Genomic DNA, 22,491 nt, shown 5'->3' with positions numbered 1-22,491 from the left:
TTGTGTATATTTTCAATTCATATAAATAATATTGTGTCATAAAATTCATTCTGGTGTTTATTTCCTTCATTCAGGAGTATATTTTTAAGATTCACCCATCCAGGCTTCCCTGGTGGCACAGTGGTTGAGAGTCTGCCTGCCGATGCAGGGGACGCGGGTTCATGCCCCAGTCTGGGAAAATCCCACATGCCGTGGAGCGGCTGGGCCCGTGAGCCATGGCTGCTGAGCCTGCACGTCCGGAGCCTGTGCTCCGCAGCGGGAGAGGCCACAACAGCGAGAGGCCCACGTACCGCAGAAAAACAAACAAACAAAAAAAACATTCACCCATCTATCTAATTTGTTTCATAGAGTTCCATTTTCTGCACCCACATTTTACCTGTACTCTTCCAACTGCCATGCCAATGATAATAAAATAAACATCTTCTTACATTTGTTTATAGACGTATCTGAGAATTTCTTTGGAATACATACCCGAGTGAAATTATTTCATAGCAAATATGTATACTTTAATAATATAGCCAGATTGACTTCCTGAACGGCTACACCAGTCCAGATTACCAAAGAGTTGCACGTCAGGTTTTTGTGCAACCACTTACCTTCATTTGGACGACTCATCACCGTTTTGCTAGTGTATTAAATGTATAGTAGTATCTTGTTTTAGTTAAATTTCTCTGATTTCTAATAAGTTTGATCTTTTTTTCAAATGCTTGGTAGCTTCATCTATACGTGTCTACTTAAAACTTTTGCCCCATTTTCTAATGTGGATGCTATCTTTTTCTTCCTCATTTCTATTACATATTCTGATTATTAATACCTTTTCAGTTTTACCAATTACAAGTATCCTTTCCTAATTGGGCACGTGTTTCTAAAATTTTTCTATTGTGTTCCTCATGGAATAGAAATCTTTAATTATAAGATAATAAACCAATAATTTCTTAATATCTGTGCTTCTGAAACTCCTCAGGTGAAAAAATATATTTCTACCTTTTAAAAATTAACTTTCTAGACTTATCTTTCACATGTAGGTCCTTTAAATATTTTGGAGTCGGGCCTCCCTGGTGGCGCAGTGGTTGAGAGTCCGCCTGCCGATGCAGGGGATACGGGTTCGTGCCCCGGTCTGGGAGGATCCCATGTGCCGCGGAGCGGCTGGGCCCGTGGGCCATGGCCGCTGGGCCTGCGCATCCGGAGCCTGTGCTCCGCGGCGGGAGAGGTCACAACAGTGAGAGGCCCGCATACCGCAAAAAGAAAAAAAATATATATATATTTTGGAGTCTATTTATGTACATTTTATTACATGGGATCCACTTTTATTTTTCTCCAAGAGAAATTCTTAAAAATAGTGATATTCATGGCTTGAAGATTCAATATTACAAAGATATCAGTAATCCTCAAAATGATCTATAGGCTCAATCAAACCCCAATAAAAACATCAGCATTTTTTCCCTTGGAAATTGATGAGATGTTTACAAATATTATGTGGGAAAGCAAAGAGCTACAAGAAGAGCTGGGGGCTTCCCTGGTGGCGCAGTGGTTGAGAATCTGCCTGCTAATGCAGGGGACACGGGTTTGAGCCCTGGTCTGGGAAGATCCCACAGGCCACGGAGCAACTAGGCCCGTGAGCCACGTACTGAGCCTGCGCGTCTGGAGCCTGTGCTCCCCAACAAGAGGCCGTGATAGTGAGGCCCACGCACCACGATGAAGAGTGGCCCCCGCTCGCCACAACTAAAGAAAGCCCTCGCACAGAAACGAAGACCCAACACAGCAAAAATAAGTAAATAAACTCCTACCCCCAACATCTAAAAAAACATAAAAATAAAAAATAAAAGAAGAGCTGGGACAATCTGAAAGAAGAATGAAAAGAAAGATATTAGTCACATTAAATCTTACTATCAATCTACAATATAAGATAGTCTGGTGTTTGCTCAAGGATAGACAAGATAATAGACATCAAAATCCATGTTGAAACAGACATTATAACAACGTGTAAAAAGAAAACACTGCAGGGAGCTCCCTGGTGGTCTAGTGGTAAGGATTTGGCGCTTTCACTGTGGTGACCCTGGTTCAATCCCTGGTCAGGGAACTGAGATCCTGCAAGCCACGCAGCACGGCCAAAAGAAAAAAGAAAGAAAAGAAAACACTGCAGCAGAGAGGGGAAAGAACTCTTGTTCATACAGTTGATCCTTGAACTAGGGTTCAAGGGGGTTAGGGGTGCCAACCCTCTGCTAAGTTGAAAATCCAAGTATAACTTATAGCCAGTCCTCTGTACGTACATGGTTTCTCCATAATCGGCAATTCTGCATCTGAGGATTGAACCAACCTTGGATCGTGTAGTAGTGCAGTATTTACTATTAAAAAAAATCCTCGTATAAGTGCACTTGTGTAGTTTAAACCCATGTTGTCCAAGGGTCAACTATTGGTTCTCAGTCAGCTGGATATCCATATGGGAAAAATATTAATCATTACTGCATAGGATATAAAAATATAAATTCCAGAAGATCTGCAGACTTAAATTTGAAAAGTAAACAATGATGCTTTAGGAAAGAAACGTAAGATAACAGCCTTTTTGCCTTGGAGTAGGAAGAATTTCTTAAGACCAAAAAAATCACCAACTGTGAAAGAAAAAATTGAAAAATTGGACTATTTCAAAGTTAAGAAACACCGTAAACCCAAACGCAGCACTCTTGGGCCAAAAGTGAGAGAGATTTTAAAAACATCTATGGAATAAAAGACTCAGATGCATCCCTCATGCCCATGCATTCTTCAAGGGTCAACTGTATCTACCAAAGTTGAACATATACCCTATAACCCTTTGGTTCCACCCATAGAAATATCCCTCAAACAAGTGCACAAGGCACATTCTAGATTGCTCACATCACCACTAACTGTGATAGCCAAGAATGGGGAAGTACCCAATACCCACCAATAATGGGATTAATAAATAGATTTTGATATGTTTACACACTGCAATAATATCCACCAATGAAAATGAATCAACGGTATCCACTCCCATCAATATGGATAAATGTCATGGATATACTGGGGAGCAAATGAAGCCAACACAAAATAGCACCTATTACATGACTCCATTTATATCAAGTACAAAATAGGCTAAGTGAATCTACACCATTACAAATTAGCGGCTACCATATGGAAAGGAAGGTTACTAGAAAGAGCCAAAAAGGGATGCTTCTAGGGTTTGGGGTTTGTCCTGGTCCTCCAAGAGCTAGACGGCAAAGTGCTGAGAAAGACTTTAATGAACCAATATTTCATTAGGGGAAACATCGGAGAGAAAATGGCAGGGAGCTCTGGAAGGCTGGCAGAACTATCAGCGCATAGTGCAAGTCTGACCCTGAGTGAAGATTTGGAAGAAAGATTTGGTAAATCATCCGAGACTGCCTTGTCATCTACGTAAAATCCTTCAAGGCTGTCAGAGTCCTTGAAAAAAGGTCACTGGACAGAGGAATCCTGGTCTCCAAGAAATGGGCTGCCTTAGGATCCCTGCTGTGCTGACTAGGAGCAATCAGGGGCAAGGCCGGCCTCCAGGCAAACGTGGTGATGGATTTAAGAGCAGCAGCTGGGACCTTTGGCCAGTTATGCTCCCTGTGGTCATAACTGTGAAACAGGAGACTCTCAACGTGGATGCTTCCTTGTGATAAGATCTGGTTGTTTATTTCTGTCAGACATAATACTGAAGCAACGTTGCGTCCTTCTCAGTATATCATACCCCAGAGATCTAAAACGTTCGTTTGTTCTTTTATTGATAATGTTCACCTCTTGGCTAAGGTAGTGTTCACCAAATTTATACCTACTGTATTTCTTGTTGTGATCAATACTTTGTGGAGAGATATTTTGGGTTTTGTAGCATCCTGCTCCTTGTAAACTTTCAACCAGTAGTTTGATAATTCATTGATTACTCTTGCCAGAACCTATCATTACTATGATGGTTGTAAATAATGATTTTTACATTACGTCATTCCTTCTATATATTTATGGTTTGGCATTCTATTATGAGAGCCCTTCCTTCCCTCCCTTCCTCTTTTTTTATTCATATTCTGTATGATAATTATTTATTTTAGGGTCAAATTGCTCAGATTTACCCAGTGTGAGTCTCTTCAAGCTGGATCTTTTTACACGTCCCACCGCTCTTTCCTACTTTCTGGCACAGTAAATTTTCTCCAGGATCATTCTACACTTTCCTTGCTCCAGCCCTGAAATAGAAACGTGGATATACATGCTTATATACATCACATACACATGTGTGTGTTTGTATATCCTCGCACTTCCATATCTACTTCTGTAAATACCTAGCACGTGCACTCACTCCCTCTCTCTCTCTACAGATGGGTGGACGGATGGATGGATGGGTAGACAGATCTGTATAAATAACTTATGGTCAGACTTCCATATCCGTGGTTCCTCTGTATCTGCAATTCTGCAACCATGGGTTCAACCAACCACAGATCATGTAGTACTGTAGGAATTACTATTAAAAAAAACCCTAGGGCTTCCCTGGTGGCGCAGTGGTTGAGAGTCCGCCTGCCGATGCAGGGGACACTGGTTCATGCCCCGGTCTGGGAAGATCCCACATGCCGCGGAGCGGCTGGGCCCGTGAGCCATGGCCGCTGAGCCTGAGCGTCCGGAGCCTGTGCTCCGCAACGGGAGAGGCCACAACAGTGAGAGGCCCATGTACTGCAAAAAAACACAAAAAACAAAAAAAAAAAACGAAAAAAAAAACCCTGCATATAAGTGGACCTGCCCAGTTCAAACCCATATTGTTCAAGGGTCAACTGTAACTTGCTAAATAAAGCCCTTTAACCAACTATATTAAAAATACCACCATTGGTCTGCGTATGGAATGCCATCCAAACCTGCTTTGTCCTTACTGGTTCCACATCCAGAGGGTCCTCTGCTATTATGCTCAGTTCTCTCCTCATGTGCATCTTTTCAACAAGAGAAACTTTTTTTTTTAAACCTCCACAATGTAGGTATATCCACTTTTGTTTCTAGCTCCAGGATTTTCCCTCTCCCTATTATGGATCTGTAGTTAAAGCACAGCATAAATAATAAAGCTTCAACTGTTGAAACTCATGAATTTTTCTGTGTATGCAAAATAATCTGAGAACTGTTTTGTTTTTGAAATTGGCTTCCAGAGTTCATACCATAATTTTGATCTTATATGCCTTATGACAATATAGAACAATCATATGAGGTCTTAACTGCAAGGGATAATTATTTAATACTTTTTCAAATTCTATTAAAATAATTTCCTGCTTTGGCAATACCCACTATTCAATGAAAAAAATATAACATGAAGTTATAAAATGGAAAAATATCACAAAATGCTCCTTGCCTAGGAAAACCACTCTGGAAGAGTATCCCTTTACACATGATCTTATGCATGTACACATACATGTGTGCACATGCACACATACACAAACACTAACAAAGATTTATGGTTGATTATACTATGAAGGCTACAATCTGTGACCTCTCAAAGCCCATATTGTGTATCTCCTGCGATTATGATATGTCATAAATTTTTAAAATAAATTTTTTATTTAATTTATTTATTTTGGGCTGCATTGGGTCTTCGTTGCTGCGTGCGGGCTTTCTCTAGTTGCAGTGAGTGTGGGCTACTCTTCGTTGCGGTGCGCGGGCTTCTCATTGCAGTGGCTTCTCTTGTTGCGGAGCACAGGCTCTAAGCACGTAGGCTTCAGTAGTTGTGGCACACAGCCTCAGTAGTTGTGGCACATGGGCTTAGTTGCTCCACAGCATGTGGGATCTTCCTGGACCAGGGCTCGAACCCGTGTCCCCTGCATTGGCAGGCGAATTCTTAGCCACTGTACCACCAGGGAAGTCCCTGTCATCATTTCACCGGCTTCAGATTAATATAGGAATCTATCAAAACTCAAATTCTTACAGCTGTACACTAATTTCCATTAAAAAATTTAGTGACATCATTGATGTGGTGTTCATCTTTTTGGTATTTTAATCTCATAATCAATAACTTCCAATTATATGATTTCTAAATCAAAGAGATCTAATATATTCTGATATATATACTCCTTTCCTGAAACCATGCTTTACTGCAACCAATAGGGAAAAGCACATAAATGTCAGTCTTGTCTCAATAATACACTGGATAATTTTATCAAGTTCCTACAAGTTTTCTGGGTATTTGCCTCATGGATGTGGGGGAAGAATATGGCATAGCCCCTACCTGAGAAGTTTAGAAGAAATGCTACAATAATTAGAAGGCAAACATTTCAAAGTCTGGATGAAAATGCAGAGAATTAGAAATCAGTAAGTTCAAGGTCAACTAAAAATTTTTTTTTCTAGGGACAAACAATTTTTGTGACACTTTCAAAGTGTTACAGTAAACCCTGCCTTAATATTGACAGACAAAAAATCAATTGTATACTATGCAGTTACTGTTGTTGCAAAGTTAATCATGTTTTTTCACTCTGTACCATCAGAAAAAAAATCACAAGATAGTTCAATTTCTACTGAACACAGTCCTTGGAAAACTAGACGGGGTCTCAAATAACCACCCAACTTGAGAACAGAGGCTGCGGGAGGCAAGGAGCCCGTTGCGATAGGCTAATAGCATATTAATATTGAAGATTGGGGGGCTTCCCTTCCCTGGTGGCGTAGTGGTTAAGAATCTGCCTGCCAATGCAGGGGACACGGGTTTGAGCCCTGGTCCAGGAAGATCCCACATGCTGCACAGCAGCTCAGCCGCGTGCCACAACTACTGAAGCCTGCACACCTAGAGCCCGTGCTCCACAAAGAGAAGCCACTGCAATGAGAAGCCCACACACTGCAATGAAAAGTAGCCCCCACTCACTGCAACTAGAGAAAGCCTGCGTGCAGCAATAAAGACCCAAGGCAGCCAAAAATAAATTAAAAAAATATATATTGCAGATTGGTTTTCTGCAGTGGTTTTCAGTATTTCAACACAAGTTCATGTCCTGAATTAATTTTATTTTGCAGGTTTCCCCATCTGGATACAACTTTCATATATTATACATTTCCCCCTTTTGGTTTATTTAAAACACAAGTACTGAGCACACCTAAAAGCACTAGTCAATGATAAGGTTGTGTAGATTCACCAGCCAAGTCCCTGCCCTCATGGAGCGCACATTCTCATGGACATCAATTTTGACTAGCTCATCCTTACACTTTTGTTAAAGCCCAGACCAAACTCTTTTCCTAAGTGCTATCTCCTAAGTGACATCTGATAAATGTCAAAGTTCTGAATGCAGCCCTTACTGCACCACTCAGAAGGGGTCTCTGCTGTGTGCTCTGCTGAACACTAGGATCTGTTTAGCTACTGCTTCAACACCAACTAATTTAAAATACTTTCTCTCCTATGAGACCTGACGCTTGCAAGAATTCACGTTGCACGTGAGTTTTTTGAAAACAACATTTTGTAGAACTTCTATCCTCTGACAGTTCCTTGATGTTCTTACCACTCTCGCTGCTTTCATAAAATGTGTCCCCAGTATGCATTTTGTGATGACTTATAAGATTGGAGCGCCAACTGAAGCTTTTACCACACGTCTCACACTGGTAAGGTTTCTCCCCTGTATGAACTCGCCTGTGATACTGAAGCTGTGAAGACCGACTAAAGACTTTACCACACACATCACATCTGTACGGCTTCTCTCCAGTGTGGATGCTCTGATGAAGCTGAAGACTTGAGGCCTGACTGAAGTGCTTACCACGCTCCCCACACTTATATGGTTTCTCTCCTGTGGGAACCTTCCGATGCATGTCGAGGTTCAGGCTCCACATGAAGCCCTTCCCAGTGTCTTGGGAAAGTCACTTGGCCACTGTATTTATTTGTACTTATCTACACTTATCTGTCAGTTGGGGGTTATAATTGTACCTGGTCCATGGGTACGTTGTACAAAAGATCTGTAAAGTACTTACAAGAAACTGACACAGAGTAAGCACTCTACAGACATTGGCTATTAGCTACTGGAAATATTTCTCCATGAAACAGATGACTTTATCAGTGGATGACTCGGTGGGAGACAGTGAATCACAGAATCACAGCATGTTGAAAGTGACCTAGTTCACACTCTTATGTGAAAAAAAGAAAAGTGTGCATGGGTAGAAAATGTCTGAAAGTTTACATAACAAATAGTTCATCATGTTAACTTTGAGGATTAGAATAAATCAGGAAAGGAGGAAAGAAAAACTTGAGTGTAATTCAATTTCTCTATCATTTGTGTTTCTACACTGAGACTCTGAATACACTGGAAGTGCAATTTTTTTTAATGTGGAGGGATAAAGGTTTTCAAGTTCTCCTGATACATCCGTATTATTATTTCAGAATTGCCGGCATTTCTTGCCATCTTCGGATCTACACCCATTTGAGTCAGTGGGCCATTCTGGACGGAGGAGATAATAGAGCAGAAGTGAAGTGAGAGGAAAGGAGAGAAAAGATTTTCTCTTTTCTCTTCAAAGAGGAAAGGTCTTTGGAATGGGAACAACTCACAACCAAACTTTGGGGAAAGGATGTGATGGAAAACGAGACAAACATCCTACCCCTGTGATGAGAAGGATTCCCTGGGCTGGATGGAGGGAGGTCACAGGTGGCTGGCGAGGAAACCAACTAGCGAGAAACACACACAAGTGCAGAGTAAACACCCTGAGGCCACTCAGCCTGACTCCATGCAAACATGTGTCCAGCAGACAGCCCTTCACCTGTGGCTCCCCAGCAAGACAGGTACCTCGGGGGTGCCAACTCATTCTGAGTCCATTACGCCTGGCCATTCATAAACCGCTGTCTAACGTGTGAGGAATAAACTCTCAATGTGTATGAGGAAATTGGGGAAGGAGATTGAAAGGTTACTTAAACGGAAAAAAAAGAAGTTCAGGAAGGCAGGATGGTAGAGAGACAAGAAAAAGACCTTAAAAGATAGAAAGGATTTGCCAAAGAAGAGAAAGAAAAAGAAATGATTCCAAATGGGTTAACCTGCAGCTAGGAAGTTAAGGAAGATTATTGATGGGTGAAGACTATGGAATAAAGCGAATAAAATTTATCCGAAATTGCTGAGAATATGGTAAGCAGCATGATTATCAAATTATGAATTGGCTGCAATGGCATTCTAGGGGGGCACTAGGAGGGGGAAGCAAATGTTCCTGAGATGACAGTAGCAGGTGGAAAGTTGTTTCAGGGGAAGATCAGTCTTGCAGAGGGTGTATCAGAGGAGGGCAAGTGTGAGCAAGCAAGGAAATACTACGTGTATACGGTTCCTTCACTGAGTGCACCCAGCCCCGTGGTCAGCGTTGAGAACAAGCAGGACTTCAGGTACTGGAGCTACATTTCATTCATCAAGACTTGAGAAGACACCCTTAACTCAGGTCTTCTCTTCAAACTCCATCTTTCCTTCTTGACCTTCATTTGGCCTCTTCCCTTACCCTCAAGCTGTGGACTGAGGCCACAGAGCAAGATGGATCACTAGTGTCCTCCATCCCCGAGAGACTGTGGTTCACATCAGTGGAGCACCAAAGGCAATAACCAAGTAACAGACATAAGAGTGTATGAAGAAGAAGAGATTCTGATAAGGCTTTCTGTGACAGTGTGGGCCAAGTCGGATCTATATGGCTGGTATCACGTGAATTATGAGCAGCCTTAGGGGAGAAGTTCTCAGAAGGCAGAGCCTGGCTCTCTAGAGGCTCTGTGTCCTCACAGCCCACTCCAAGACCTCAGTTACAGCTTCGGCCCCCAATCTCTCTCCCTCTGCCTACTCAGAGTTTTTGACGTCTTCTTTCCTCCACATTTCCCTTGAGACATGGAGGAGGAAGATGAGCTTCAGGCCAGCTGAGACTCCCCTGGGATCCCAGCAGGATGCCTATCATTAACCTCCCACCTTCTAGGAAGCTCCTAACATCTCCACATTTGGGGGAGTTTTCATTTCAGCTGTGCTTCAAATTGCTGGCTGGAGATGGCCTGTTGGAAGGTGTCTAAAGGCAAGTAGCACTCCTTCGGGCAGCCTGGCCCTTCTCGACTGTCAGACATCTTCAGGGATATTCTAGGAAACGTTGTTTGTTCTAGAGAAGGGAGGGAAACAATCCAATTGTCCAATAATGCTTGAATGGAAAATAAATGATGCTATACGCGTGTGATGAAATAATATCAAACAGTCAAAAATCAAAGACCTAGATCTATACGGATTCACGTTTATAAATCTTTAAAACATAATATTGATTGAAAGAAAATAAGATAAAGAATGTTAGATTGTGATAACAGGTATGTAAGTATTTAAATATTTAATTCAATTCAAAATATTGCTTCTATATATAGAGATGCAAGAAAATAAACTTTATCCAAAGAACACATTATTTACATTTAATATGCTCATTTATCTAGGAGACCCAAAAGAACCCACAGATAAACTAGCAGGAACTAATAAGACGGTTCAACAAGGCACACACACACAAGATCAATAAATTTTAAAAATCAATCAGGCTCCTCTACACTGGCGATAACAAATTAGAAACTGTAAAAGAAAATAAGAAAAAAAGAAGATCTAAAAATTGTCACAAGAGACATATAAATTATTTAGAGCTAAGCATACGTAGAAGGCAATATAACTAACAAACTGAGTACGAACAGTTAAACTCCGCCCAACCCAAGGTTAGGAAAAGACTGTTTTTACTTTATGAGAACAGACCCTCTTCTTAAGGAGCAGATCAGTAAGTGAGAGTGAATCAAAGAAACACAGCATTTGAAAAGTCAACTAGGCCAAGCCTCTTGATCGCACATACAGAAGCTGAAGCCCAGATAGGTTGAGTTACTTGCTAAAGGGCCCAATGTCCTGACTCAAGGACTAGCATTTTTCACTCATTCATAAGACACAATCAAATGCAGTACCTTGGAAAGAGATGGGGAAAACATGAAGAAATCCATTATATAGTTCCTCATCTTTAAGTACAGAAATAGCCATGACAAAATTACACGTATTGAGGGAAAATTGAAGTGCAGAGTTTAAAATGTCAATAATCCACAGGGAAACTGGAGACCATTTAAAATATTCATATTAAATCTCTCTAGATAAGACATTAAAAGATGTCAAATCAAAATGTGAATTTTATAATAGACATGGTATGATACAATTTATAATAGATATGGTATGAACCTTTCCCTTTCATGGGAAAGCTTCGGCTGGGAAAAAGGAATTGTTCTTGAAAATGGGGCCTGTGCTATTGCAGACACTGTGCTCAACCTAGGTCCACCGAATGCTCTGATGTCAGTACTGAGGTCACAGAATTCCGCTGTGCGCCTGGCAACCTTGCAAACATAACAGCCCTGGTGAGCACTAGGCAGTACTGCTGGTTCACTCAGTGGTACAAGTTTTTCAGCCATTTAGGAGACTTGACTATTTTTGTTTGTATTGAATCATTTCAACGGATTGCCCAAGAGCCAAGAAGGGCCAACCTGTAGGGAAGAGGAGGAGTTGGACATCTCTTGAGGCATCTTCTAAGGGAGACTTCTAGTTGGTACGATTGAACGGCGATAAAAGAGGAAACATCTGGAAAATGAAGAGTCTCAGGAAACTGCCGAGAATGGAGGAGGTATGTGGGGGGCAACTTGGCTGGGGCACATGGGTTTCTGCCAAACTGAAGCTTCTCTAGGAAGCGGGGGACTGAGAACGTGTCACCTGTGAAGCAGGGAGCGAGAGACCTTGTCTCACTGATGCTGCCGTATCCATCCGGAGGGTCCCTGTGGTGTGAGACGGCACAGAACGGCCAGATGCCCCCTGGGAGATGGGAGGTCAGCTCCGCTGGTCTGAGGACTCTCTCCTGGGGCAGCCGGGCCTGGAGCTTTGTCGGACTCACAGCAGGCTGCATCCTGCTTGCACAGACCTAGAGGTGCAGCTTTTCTCAGTCCCCGATTTCTCTCTTATTCTCTTGGATCTTTCCCTGGGGTCATGAGGTGGGGGATGTGAAGGATGCAAGGATGCTGAGAGAGACCCATGAGTTGCTTGGCCTCTTTTACCAAAGTGGAAAGAGAAGCCCCATGAGTTGAAGGCCCTGTTGAAAAATATCTTGACAAGTGGAATGCACTTTGAAAGAAGATTGTTTGTCTAGGGATGGTGTCATATTGAAAGCAAGGAGGATTTATTCCTTCAACAGGAAGAATTTCCCAAAGGAGATCAAGGGAAGGGAAGGGTTTTTCAGAGACTGAGACCGCGTGAGCGGGGGTGAGAAATGGCCTCAGGGTCCTGCGGGGAGCTCTGAGAGCCACGGGCCACGTGGTGCCTGCGTGCATTAAATGTAGGCGAGTAGCTTGCCCTGGGAGAGGGGTGGTCACCCCAGAGCTCCAGCTAGAGGCCTCTGCCCCAGATTAGAGCCCAGTAGCTCCTACCAGGCCCAGGGCCCTGGAGACTGTAGGATGGGCCCTGGCAATGGAGGTCTAGACAGCAGGCAGATTTCCAGGCAGTGGCTGGGACAGGCTGGGGAAGGCAATGACTGCCCCTGACCATTCAGAATATTTTGCTCTATGTTCCTGTGTGTGTGTGGGCGTGTGAGTGTGTGTGTGTGTGTGTGTGTGTGTGTGTGTGTGGTAGTGCAGAGAAGAGCGAGATGAATGGGGTTAGAGTGCTTACCAGATATAAAGTCTGTGTGGTAAAGTTCTTGTCACCCTGCCTGGACCTGGCTGACACTCGGTGTACGTAAGAGTGTATACAGAATTCTTGTTAGGGGTGTTTTATGAGACAGTAACTCATACACCCATGTACACTCTGATGCAGCAAAAATATCACACACCCCACATATAACTTCCTTAGTAAACCACACACAGCACATGGAGGTATATACACGGATCCCTCCTGTACTACGTTCTCATACAACCCACCTGTATCACAATCCTCTCCTCCAACACCAAACGCTGGAGATGAGATATGTATATAGACACACACACTATATATATAGGACACACACACACACACACTATATATATATATATATATATATATATATATATATATGTATCTCCACAACTCTCGCACAAACACAGCTAACTTCAGCCATCGCTAATTACCTCTGTAACAACCAGTCACGTGTCATACACACCACACTTGTAACACATTCTTGAGTAATGCCAGACCCGCTTTGTACAAACCACAGTAAACCACAGTCTCAGTAACCCATGTCAGGATTGCCAGAGAAAATATGGGCTATCCAGTTCAATTTGAATTCCAGATAAAGAACAAGTGATTTTTCAGTATCAGTATGTCCCACATATTGTATGGGCCATACTTACACTAAAACTAAGTAAGAACAAATACTGCATGGGAATACTTACACTAAAAAATTATTCTGGGTTTATCTGAAACTGAAATTTAACTGGGTGCCCTGTATTTTTCTTCGCTTAGTGTGGCAACCCTTATATACTTACCACCAGCTGATGTATTATATATTTATTGTAGTTTTGTTTAGTGTGTGTCTTCCCCTACTAGAATGTGCAGCGTTACCAAAGACTACAACAATGGAAGAGTGCTGGATACACAGGAGTAGCTGCTTACTGAATCTTGGTGAATGAATGAATGAACACGCACCATAAATACAAGCCACACCATGTAATGAGGAAAAGTTACATGTCCCAGAATTCCTGACTTGTGAACAGAAACCATGCACACAAAAGCCACAGACACAGATAGACACGTCTGCACTGTGCTCCCCATGCCAACCCCACACTTACCACAGACTTAACTGATACACATCACTCACTCTTCCCACACACTCACAGTCACCACCGAGGCCTACATTACCAACTAGACAGTGAGAGAATAAGTATTGATTGGAATTAAATCCTGGAGGATCCACTGGGAACCACACTCTCAACTGTGTGTATTCACTGCACCTGACACGTGTCACACTCTCCGTAAATACTTGTGGACAGAGGACTGATGAACCCACCCTGAGCCTTTCATTCCTCCCTCAGGATTCTCGAAGTCACAAGAGGATCCCCCTCGGCTTGGATCCACTGTGGTGGCCCAAGGCTGCAGCCCAGGGGCAGGGGAGGTCTCCTCTGCCTCTAAATACTTCTTCTGTACTTCTACTCCACGCAAGCTCAGCTACGCTGGTAAGGGCGCGGGGCTCCTCAGGTGAGGGGGTGCTTGGCTGTGAGGCAGGAGGCACACAGATCCCAGGGAGGCTGAGAGGAAATCCAGGGTCATCAGAGGTGATGAGGGCTCTGTGGAGGAGCCTGGGCAGGATGGCTGAGCTGTTCCGAGGGCGTGGATGCCAGCTGAGTCTGGGGGGCGGTGTGAATACTGGTAGTACCATGGTGGGGAAGTCAAGGAGCAGGGGCCGGAAAGGTCTGGGCTTGAGGTGGAGGTTAGACCAGATTAAGCATCTTCAGAGGAAAATGTAGGCTTTGTCTTTGCCTTTGCTTCCAGAGAAGGACAGAGTTCTGCATCATACACCTCCAGCCTGAGAGCAGGACCATCCAGCTCAGGTCCACACAGCTCACACGTACATGCGCCCTCCAGGCACAGCCCTTCTCAGTGCACATCAACCCCAAGCACGTGCTCCACAGTACTCTCCTCCTGCACCACAGCCCCATTCCACAAGGAATGCACCACCGATATTCCCAAACTCACACTCCTCGTCGTACACGCATCCAGCCGCATCCCTCACATACCACAGCCCTCACCACCATACTCCACACCCCTGTATACAGACACCGCTCCAGTATCCCCCACCATGCACATGAAAAGCCCACAGATGACACCAGATACACCACTCCATCCTACGGCCAACAGACACCAAGCTCACGACATAGCTATGTCGTGCCAATGTCCCTCTCTCGTCTACCACACCTGCTCCCTCAGCTTCCGGCATGGCCCATGCATGTTATTATGATTTTAATTTCCTTTTTAGGAATCCGGAGATTTCATCGAGACACTGCCCAGCCTAGAGCACCCCTAGCTCAGGATGAGGAAGAAGGAGAGACCGCTCCCCCATCACACTGTGTCTCCTCCTCACCCTCTTCACCCTGTAAGAACTATCTGCACCCAGACAAAGAGGAAAGGGGCATGAAAATATACTACATGCAGGTCCAAGTGAACAAGGGTGTCGCTGTCTCCTGGAAGACAAAGAAACCCTTGGAGTTGCCTGAAAAGCAGCTGAGGATAGAAGAAGTGACCCTTCCTGAGGATGTGTGCGCAGTAGCCACTGACCCCTCTTCTGATGTATCCACCAAAAGCCTCCTGTCTGACAGTGAGCCCACTGGGGAGGAGAAAGAGTATGAGGAAAGGGCAGAGCCAGGCAGCCCATCAGGGCCACCTGCCGTCGAGGAGAGACCCAGCGCCAAGACAGGGGACTGGATGGTGTCCATGGAGACCGGCTTCAGGTGCATGGCCTGCTGCCGGGTCTTCCCCACCTTGGAGATCCTCCAGCAGCACATGAAGGGCGGCGTCCTGGAGGGCTTCAGCTGCCATGTCTTTCATCTCACCATGGCCCAGATGATGGGCAATTTGGAATCCAGAGCACCACCGAGGAGGAGGTGGAGGAGGAGGAGGAAGAGAAGCAAGAAGAAAAGGAGAATGAGGGAGAGCAGCCCACGGGGGAAGGCCCCAGCCCGAAAAGACCCCGCAGAGAGAAGAAAGGACCCTCGGGATAGTAGCAGACAGAATGCCGTGGTCTGAAGGAGGATGAAGGGACCGGCACTCAGTTTAACATCATATGACAATAGAAACGTCCTATGCGATAAAGGGCATTTAAAAAAAAAAAAGAAAAAAAGAAATCCTTTCATTTTCCTCATTTCCCACTTTAAGACCATCAGTCTGTCCTGCCAAACTTCACCTGGACTCTGTCCCCTTCTCAATATACCTCGGCCATCACCATCACCTCACTTGGACAACCATGTCCCTGCAAACGCTATACTCGTCACGTCCTCAGAGAAGCCTTCCTAGTTCCCACGATTAAAAGTCAAGTGTATGTGTTATGTCTCCTCTTCTGTCTCTCTGAAATTTAACTTTTTCTTCATGGCACATCACAATTTGTATCTTATATAATTACTGTCTGATGTTCTACCTTCCTGGTAGACAGACAGTAAGCATTATGAAGGTAGTGACAATTTACTCACCACTGTATCCTGAACACCAAGCACAGTGCCAGGCTAGGTGAACAAATGAATGATTTGTGTATTTTTTTCTCTCCCAAAGAATTATGTTCTATAAATGATAAAGAGCATTATCTTAGTGGCTTACATCCCATTCAATGTGTTTTTTCTTTAATTGTATGAATACGTGACATCTGTTTGGTTTTTTTCTGATTTACAAAATATTTCTTCTCCTAAAAAAAGATGCCTTTTCCTCTTTGAATATGCCTTTTTCCTTTATGAATATTAAGGAGATTACTCAATTGAGCATTAGAGATCACCAGTAAATATTAAAGTACAGGAAAATGTTCAAAACATACATAATAGAAATATTTATAGGTCACTATATGTCCAGACACAAATGGTTTTTTTTTTTTTTTTTTTTTTTTTTTTTTGCGGTATGCGGGCCTCTCACTGTTGTGGCCTCCCCCGTTGCGGAGCACAGGCTCCGGATGCGCAGGCCCAGCGGCCATGGCTCACGGGCCCAGCCGCTCCGCGGCATATGGGATCCTCCCAGACTGGGGCACGAACCCGTATCCCCTGCATCGGCAGGCGGACTCTCAACCACTGCGCCACCAGGGAGGCCCACAAATGGTTTTTAACTTCAGCTTACATTACTTGGGACAATACTGCTGTTTCAAACTACTAGATGTTTTAATAAGAATGGCAAACTGATATATACAAAACAAGAATTTTTTTTAACAACTAGGCTGTTTTCTTATATTAAATATTGGTGGTATAAAATGGTAACATCTGCAAGATAAATTATTACACTTAGTAAAAACTATTTTGTGAACTCTGAAATGAATTCCACGTGGGTGAAAAAAAGTTTTAAAAGGATGATTTGAAATGTGAAATGCTTCTCAAGGTACGTAATTTACTGGTCTTTGAGTTTAGCTGCCAGTGATCTTTAACAGAACAGACATGAAAAAATGCAAGAAGATAAAGTATTCTAAAGCAAAATCCCTAACTGGAATTTCAACATACAAAATCAGTACACCAGAAATCATGTGAAATACTGATGTCAAATTGTTTGGGCACTGTTTTTTGGGGTTTTGATCACTTGTTGGAGAAATACATTATAATTAAAATGTTTTGGTGCCATTTAAATACTGTTACACAAAAACTCTGATTTTTTAACAAGGACAGAATGTAATACCAGAGAAATCTTCTTTGAATTTTGGAAAGCTTCTTCTCTCTAAAGCAACTTTTCTGAATATGTATCATCAAAAAGTGCAATCTACAGTGATTCATAAATAGTGAAAAATAAGCAATCGTCTTCTTTCATTTTGTTAGGTTTTCATAATAAGGTTAAGTTCTCATTCAACAGGCCCTCTTGGTCAAAAGCAATTTTTGGTTTCTTTGGTAACATACACAAATAACTTCATTCCACGTCTATCATTTCTATTCCATCACTTTCTTTAACATACACCACTGAACCCAAGGCTTTCTCCGAAAGAGATCCTGTGCCAGTATCTTTGCTCCTTGTAAAGTTTTCTTGGTTTGTGTCTTCTAATCTTATTTTCTTGGTGTTTTGAAATAACTGAGTCACTGGTTCCAATTTGCTTTTCTCAGTCCCTTGCATTAAGTGATCATCCACTTTTGAATCCATACGCATAGCAGATACCTGTGTAGCAGATTTACTAAGAGAAAATCCCATTGGGACAGCTGAATAAAAATAGTTTGCAGGTCCCTCTTTAAGTAGTGGAGACGTTTCTTCAACTTGATTGCTTGGGGAAAAAATTGTTACAAGTGAATACAGTGGGAATTTCAACTAACTTCATGGCAATGTTTGTTTTAATGAAATTTCATGGTGATGATGCCAAAAATATAAAGTAAAATCGCCTTCCACCTCTCAGTGTTTACATTTTCTTTGTGGAAGGGTTTGCAGGTTCTACAGATTCTCCGAAAGTCTTTTTATTAAAAGGAATTTACTAGATGTTACCTTTCATCACCTGGCAGAAAATAATAGAACTTCTCTACTTAGTCCTGCCTATCATTATTATCAAAAACGTTTAATTTATTATTAATGGATTAAAGAAATAATTACTGAAGGTCAAACACTCTGCTAGGTGTTCTGGGGAAAAAAAAGCCACCCAAACAACTGTAAACATTTACACACCTAATAATACACTATCAAAATAATGAAGGAAAAACTGACAGAAATGAAGGGAGAAATAGACAGCTGTACAATAATAGTTGGAGATTTCAAAACTGAACTGTCAATAATGGAGAGAACAACCAGACAGGACACAAGTAAGGAAATAGAGGATTTAAACAACACAATAAACTGACTAGAGCTAACAAGCACATACAGAACACTCCACCCAACAACAACAGGATACATATTCTTCTCAAGGGGACATTTTCCAGGATAGACCATATGTTAGGCCACAAATTAAGTCTCAGTAGATTTAAAAAGATGGATATCATACAAAGTATGGATATCATACAAAGTATCTTCTCAGACCACAATGGGATGAAGTCAGAAATCAACAACAGAAGTAAAACAGGAAAATTCACATATTTGTGGAAATTAAACAGTATGCTCTTAAACAACCAATGGATCAAAGAAATCACAAGGGAAATTTTAAAAAATACTTAGAGATGAAGATAAACAAAAATACAACATATCAAACTTATGGGATGAAGCAAAATCAGTACTAAGGGTGGAATTTATAGTTATAAATACTTGCATTAAAAAAAACAAGAACGATCTCAAATCAACAAACTTTACAGCTTAATGAACTAGAAAAAGAAGAAGAAACTAAACCCATTACTAGCAGAAGGAAGGAAACAATAAAGACTAGAGCAGAGATAAGTGGAGTAGAGAACAGAAAAGCAATAGAGTATAATCAATTAAACCAAAAGTAGTTTTTGAAAAGAGCAACAAAATTGACAAACTTTACCTCGATGGACTAAGAAAACTCAAATTACTAAATCAGAAATGAAAGGGGACATTATTACTGATTCTACAGAAATAAAAAGTATTATAAGAGAGTGCTATGAACAACTGTATGCCAACAAATTGGATATCCTAGCTGAATGGACAAATTCCTAGAAACACAAAACCTACCAAGACTAAGTCAAGAAGAAACGAAAATCTGAATAGACCTATGACTGCTCAGACCATTCAGTGGGGGAAAGGGCAGCCTTTTCAACAAAATGTGCTGGGAAAACTGGACATCCACACACAGAAGAATGAAGTTGGACCCTTACCTAATACCATATACAAAAACTGACACAAGATGGATCAAAGACCTAAATATAAGACCTAAAGCTCTAACTCTTAAAAGAAAACATAAGGCAAAAGCTTCCTGATGGATTTGCAATGATTTGAATATGCCACCAAAGGCAGAGGCAACAAAAGAAAAAATAGACAAGTTGGAACTTATGAGAATATATAAATTTTGTGCATTAATAGACACTTGAGAGTATAAAGGCAACCCACAGAAGGAGAAAATATTTGCAAACCATATATATGATAAGGGACTAATACCCAGAATATACAGAGAACTGAAACTCAACAACAACAAAATAATGCAATTCAAAATTTGGCAAAGGACTTGAATAGCCATTTCTCCAGAGAAGATATATGAATGGCCAACAATTACATGAAAAAATGCTCACCATCACTAATAATTAGGGAAATTCAGATCACAGCTACCAATTAGATACGGCCTCACAACCATTAGGATAGCTACTATTAAAAAAAAAAACAGGGCTTCCCTGGTGGCGCAGTGGTTGAGAGTCCGCCTGCCAATGCAGGGGACACGGGTTTGTGCCCCGGTCCAGGAAGATCCCACATGCCGCGGTGCGGCTGGGCCCGTGAGCCATGGCCGTTGAGCCTGTGCATCTGGAGCCTGTGCTCTGCAATGGGGGAGGCCACAACAGTGAGAGGCCCGCGTACTGCAAAAAACAAACAAACAAACAAACAAACAAAAAACAAAAAAAAAACAGAAAATAACAAGTGTTGTTGAGGATGTGGAGAAATTCAAACCTTTTTAAAATTAATTAATTAATTAATTAATTTTGGCTGCATTGGGTCTTCATTGCTGTGCATGGGCTTTCTCTAGCTGCAGCGAGTGGAGGCTACTCTTCATTGTGGTGCACGGGCTTCTCATTGTGGTGGCTTCTCTTGTTGCAGAGCACAGGCTCTAGGCATGCAGCCTTCCGTAGTTGTGGCTCGTGGGCTCTAGAGCACAGGCTCAGTAGCTGTGGTGCACGGGCTTAGTTGCTCCGCGGCATGTGGGATCTTCCCAGACCAGGGCTCGAACCCGTGTCCCCTGCATTGGCAGGTGGATTCTTAACCACTGTGCCACCAGGGAAGCCTGAAATTCAAACCTTTATGCACTATTGGTGGGAATGTTCAGTGGTACAGCTGCTGTGGAAAACAGTGTGGCAGTTCCTCAAATAATTAAAAATAAAACTACCATATGATCCAGCAAACCAACTTCTGGGTCTTGAAGACATATTTGTACACCCATGTACAAATAACATAAGCTATTATTCACAATAGCTAAAATGTGGAAGCAACTCAAGTGTCCATCGATGGATCACAGGTAAGCAAAATGTCGTATATAAATATGATGAAATATTCAGCATTAAAAAGGAGGAAATTCTGCAATATGCTACAACATGATGAACCTTGAGCACATTATGCTAAGTGAAATAACTCATAAAGACAGATACTGTATGACTCTACTTACATGAAGTACCTAGAAGTCAAAATCATAGAGACAGAAAGTAGAATGATGGTTGCCATGGGGAGCTGTTGTTTAAGGGATATAGACTTTCAATTTTACAAGATGAAAAGAGTCCTGGAGATAAATGGTGGTGATGACAGCAAACGTTATGAATATATTTAATACACTGAAATATACACCTAAGAATGGCTAAGATGCTACATTTTATGTTACATGTACTTTACCACAATACAAAAAACTAAAGAAAAAAAAAAGGTGTCCAATAAAGAAACAGTACTTTTTATTACCAATGCCCAATCTGCTTAGAGAGATGAGCATGCAACATGGAGGGAGGGGCTTGGAAAGGTTGTGAAAGGAGGGGGCCTACATCAGGGTTGGGCTTTGAAAGATGGTCAGGAATTTGGTAAGCAGAGTTGACCAGGATGGCAGAAGGGACCAGAGCTTGTTACAGAACAGTGAACTACTGAAGAAGCTCTAGCAGCAACTTGAGATCTGGAACCCACTCCACAGTTGTGAATGAAAGCACTTACCCACCTTTTAGAATGTATTTATTTAATATTTGGGTACTGGAGTTATCTTTTATGAGTTTACAATTCCACCCCATCAAGCCCTAATCATTTACTGACAGGAGATTTCTAAAGATATCATCTTGAAACCTTGTTTATCCATATTTGTGATTGAATATCAGTGTTTAATCTGTAACAGAACAGAGTCCAGGGTCTACTGTGGTATCCTAAACATAGTAGTTACTCAAATGTTGTTAGTATAACAAATACCTGTTTCTTAGATTTGGAAATTGAAGATGAATTTTTTTCTCATCAAGTGAATATCCAATACTACCTTCAAACGAGTAAAAGTGAGTTTATTCTGTTCTTTGGTTCCTCCTCTTTGATTATTTAAAAGGGAAACACTCCTCTCAAAAATGCATGAGTTGGGGCTTCCCTGGTGGTGCAGTGGTTGAGAGTCCGCCTGCCGATGCAGGGGACACAGGTTCGTGCCCCGGTCCGGGAAGATCCCACATGCCGCGGAGCAGCTGGGCCCGTGAGCCATGGCCACTGAGCCTGCGCTCTGCAACGGGAGAGGCCACAACAGTGAGAGGCCCGCGTACCGCAAAAAAAAAAAAAAAAAAAAAAAAAAAAGCATAAGTTGAATCTAATCATGAGGAAACAATCAGATAAACCCAAATTGAGAGACATTATATAAAATAAATAACCTGAACTCAAAAATGTCAATGTATGAAAGACAAAGAGAAGTTGAGAAAGTGCTCCAGATTAAAGGATACTAAAGAGACATGATTTCCAAATGTAGTCAATGATGCTGAAGTGGGAGGTGGGGTGGGCTGGAACGTGGAGGAAATGTACTACAAAGGCCATTTCTTGGACAACTGGACAATTTGAATATGGATGGTTTATTAGATAATAATGTTGCATCACTGTTAAATCCCCTGATTGGAATAAGTGTATTGTGGTTATATTAGTGAATGTCCTTGGTCTCAGGAGATAACATGCTGACACAGGGGTAAAGGATCATATCTACAACTTGCTTTCAAATTATCTAGCGAGAGATAGATACAGAGAGAAAGTAACATATGCAAAACGTTAATGACTCTAGGTGGGAAAGGATAAAAAATTGTTCAGTGTATTATTTTTGCTAAACTTCTAT

General features: G+C 42.0%; 1 protein-coding gene and 1 pseudogene across 2 annotated transcripts; one reads left to right on the top strand and one right to left on the bottom strand.

The window, feature by feature from the left end:
• Positions 1–9,806: 9,806 nt before the first annotated feature.
• Positions 9,807–15,945, top strand: LOC309815483 (protein FAM170A-like; annotated as a pseudogene). Its single transcript has 3 exons — positions 9,807–9,830; positions 11,538–11,589; positions 14,902–15,945. The product of its transcript is annotated as a protein FAM170A-like (transcript).
• Positions 15,946–17,507: 1,562 nt separating this feature from the next.
• On the bottom strand, positions 17,508–17,783 carry LOC309815182 (uncharacterized protein C2orf15; the record flags this gene model as incomplete). The annotated part of the gene is made up of 1 exon (XM_082641793.1): positions 17,508–17,783. The coding sequence occupies one exon, from the start codon at positions 17,781–17,783 to the stop codon at positions 17,508–17,510; it is 276 nt and encodes a 91-aa protein (XP_082497919.1).
• Between the last annotated feature and the right edge of the window lie 4,708 nt (positions 17,784–22,491).

Source organism: Mesoplodon mirus (assembly GCF_964341445.2).
Source record: "Mesoplodon mirus genome assembly, chromosome: 14".
In the NCBI taxonomy this organism is placed as follows: Eukaryota; Metazoa; Chordata; class Mammalia; order Artiodactyla; family Ziphiidae; genus Mesoplodon; species Mesoplodon mirus.
This window is presented reverse-complemented; position numbering and strand designations above follow the sequence as displayed.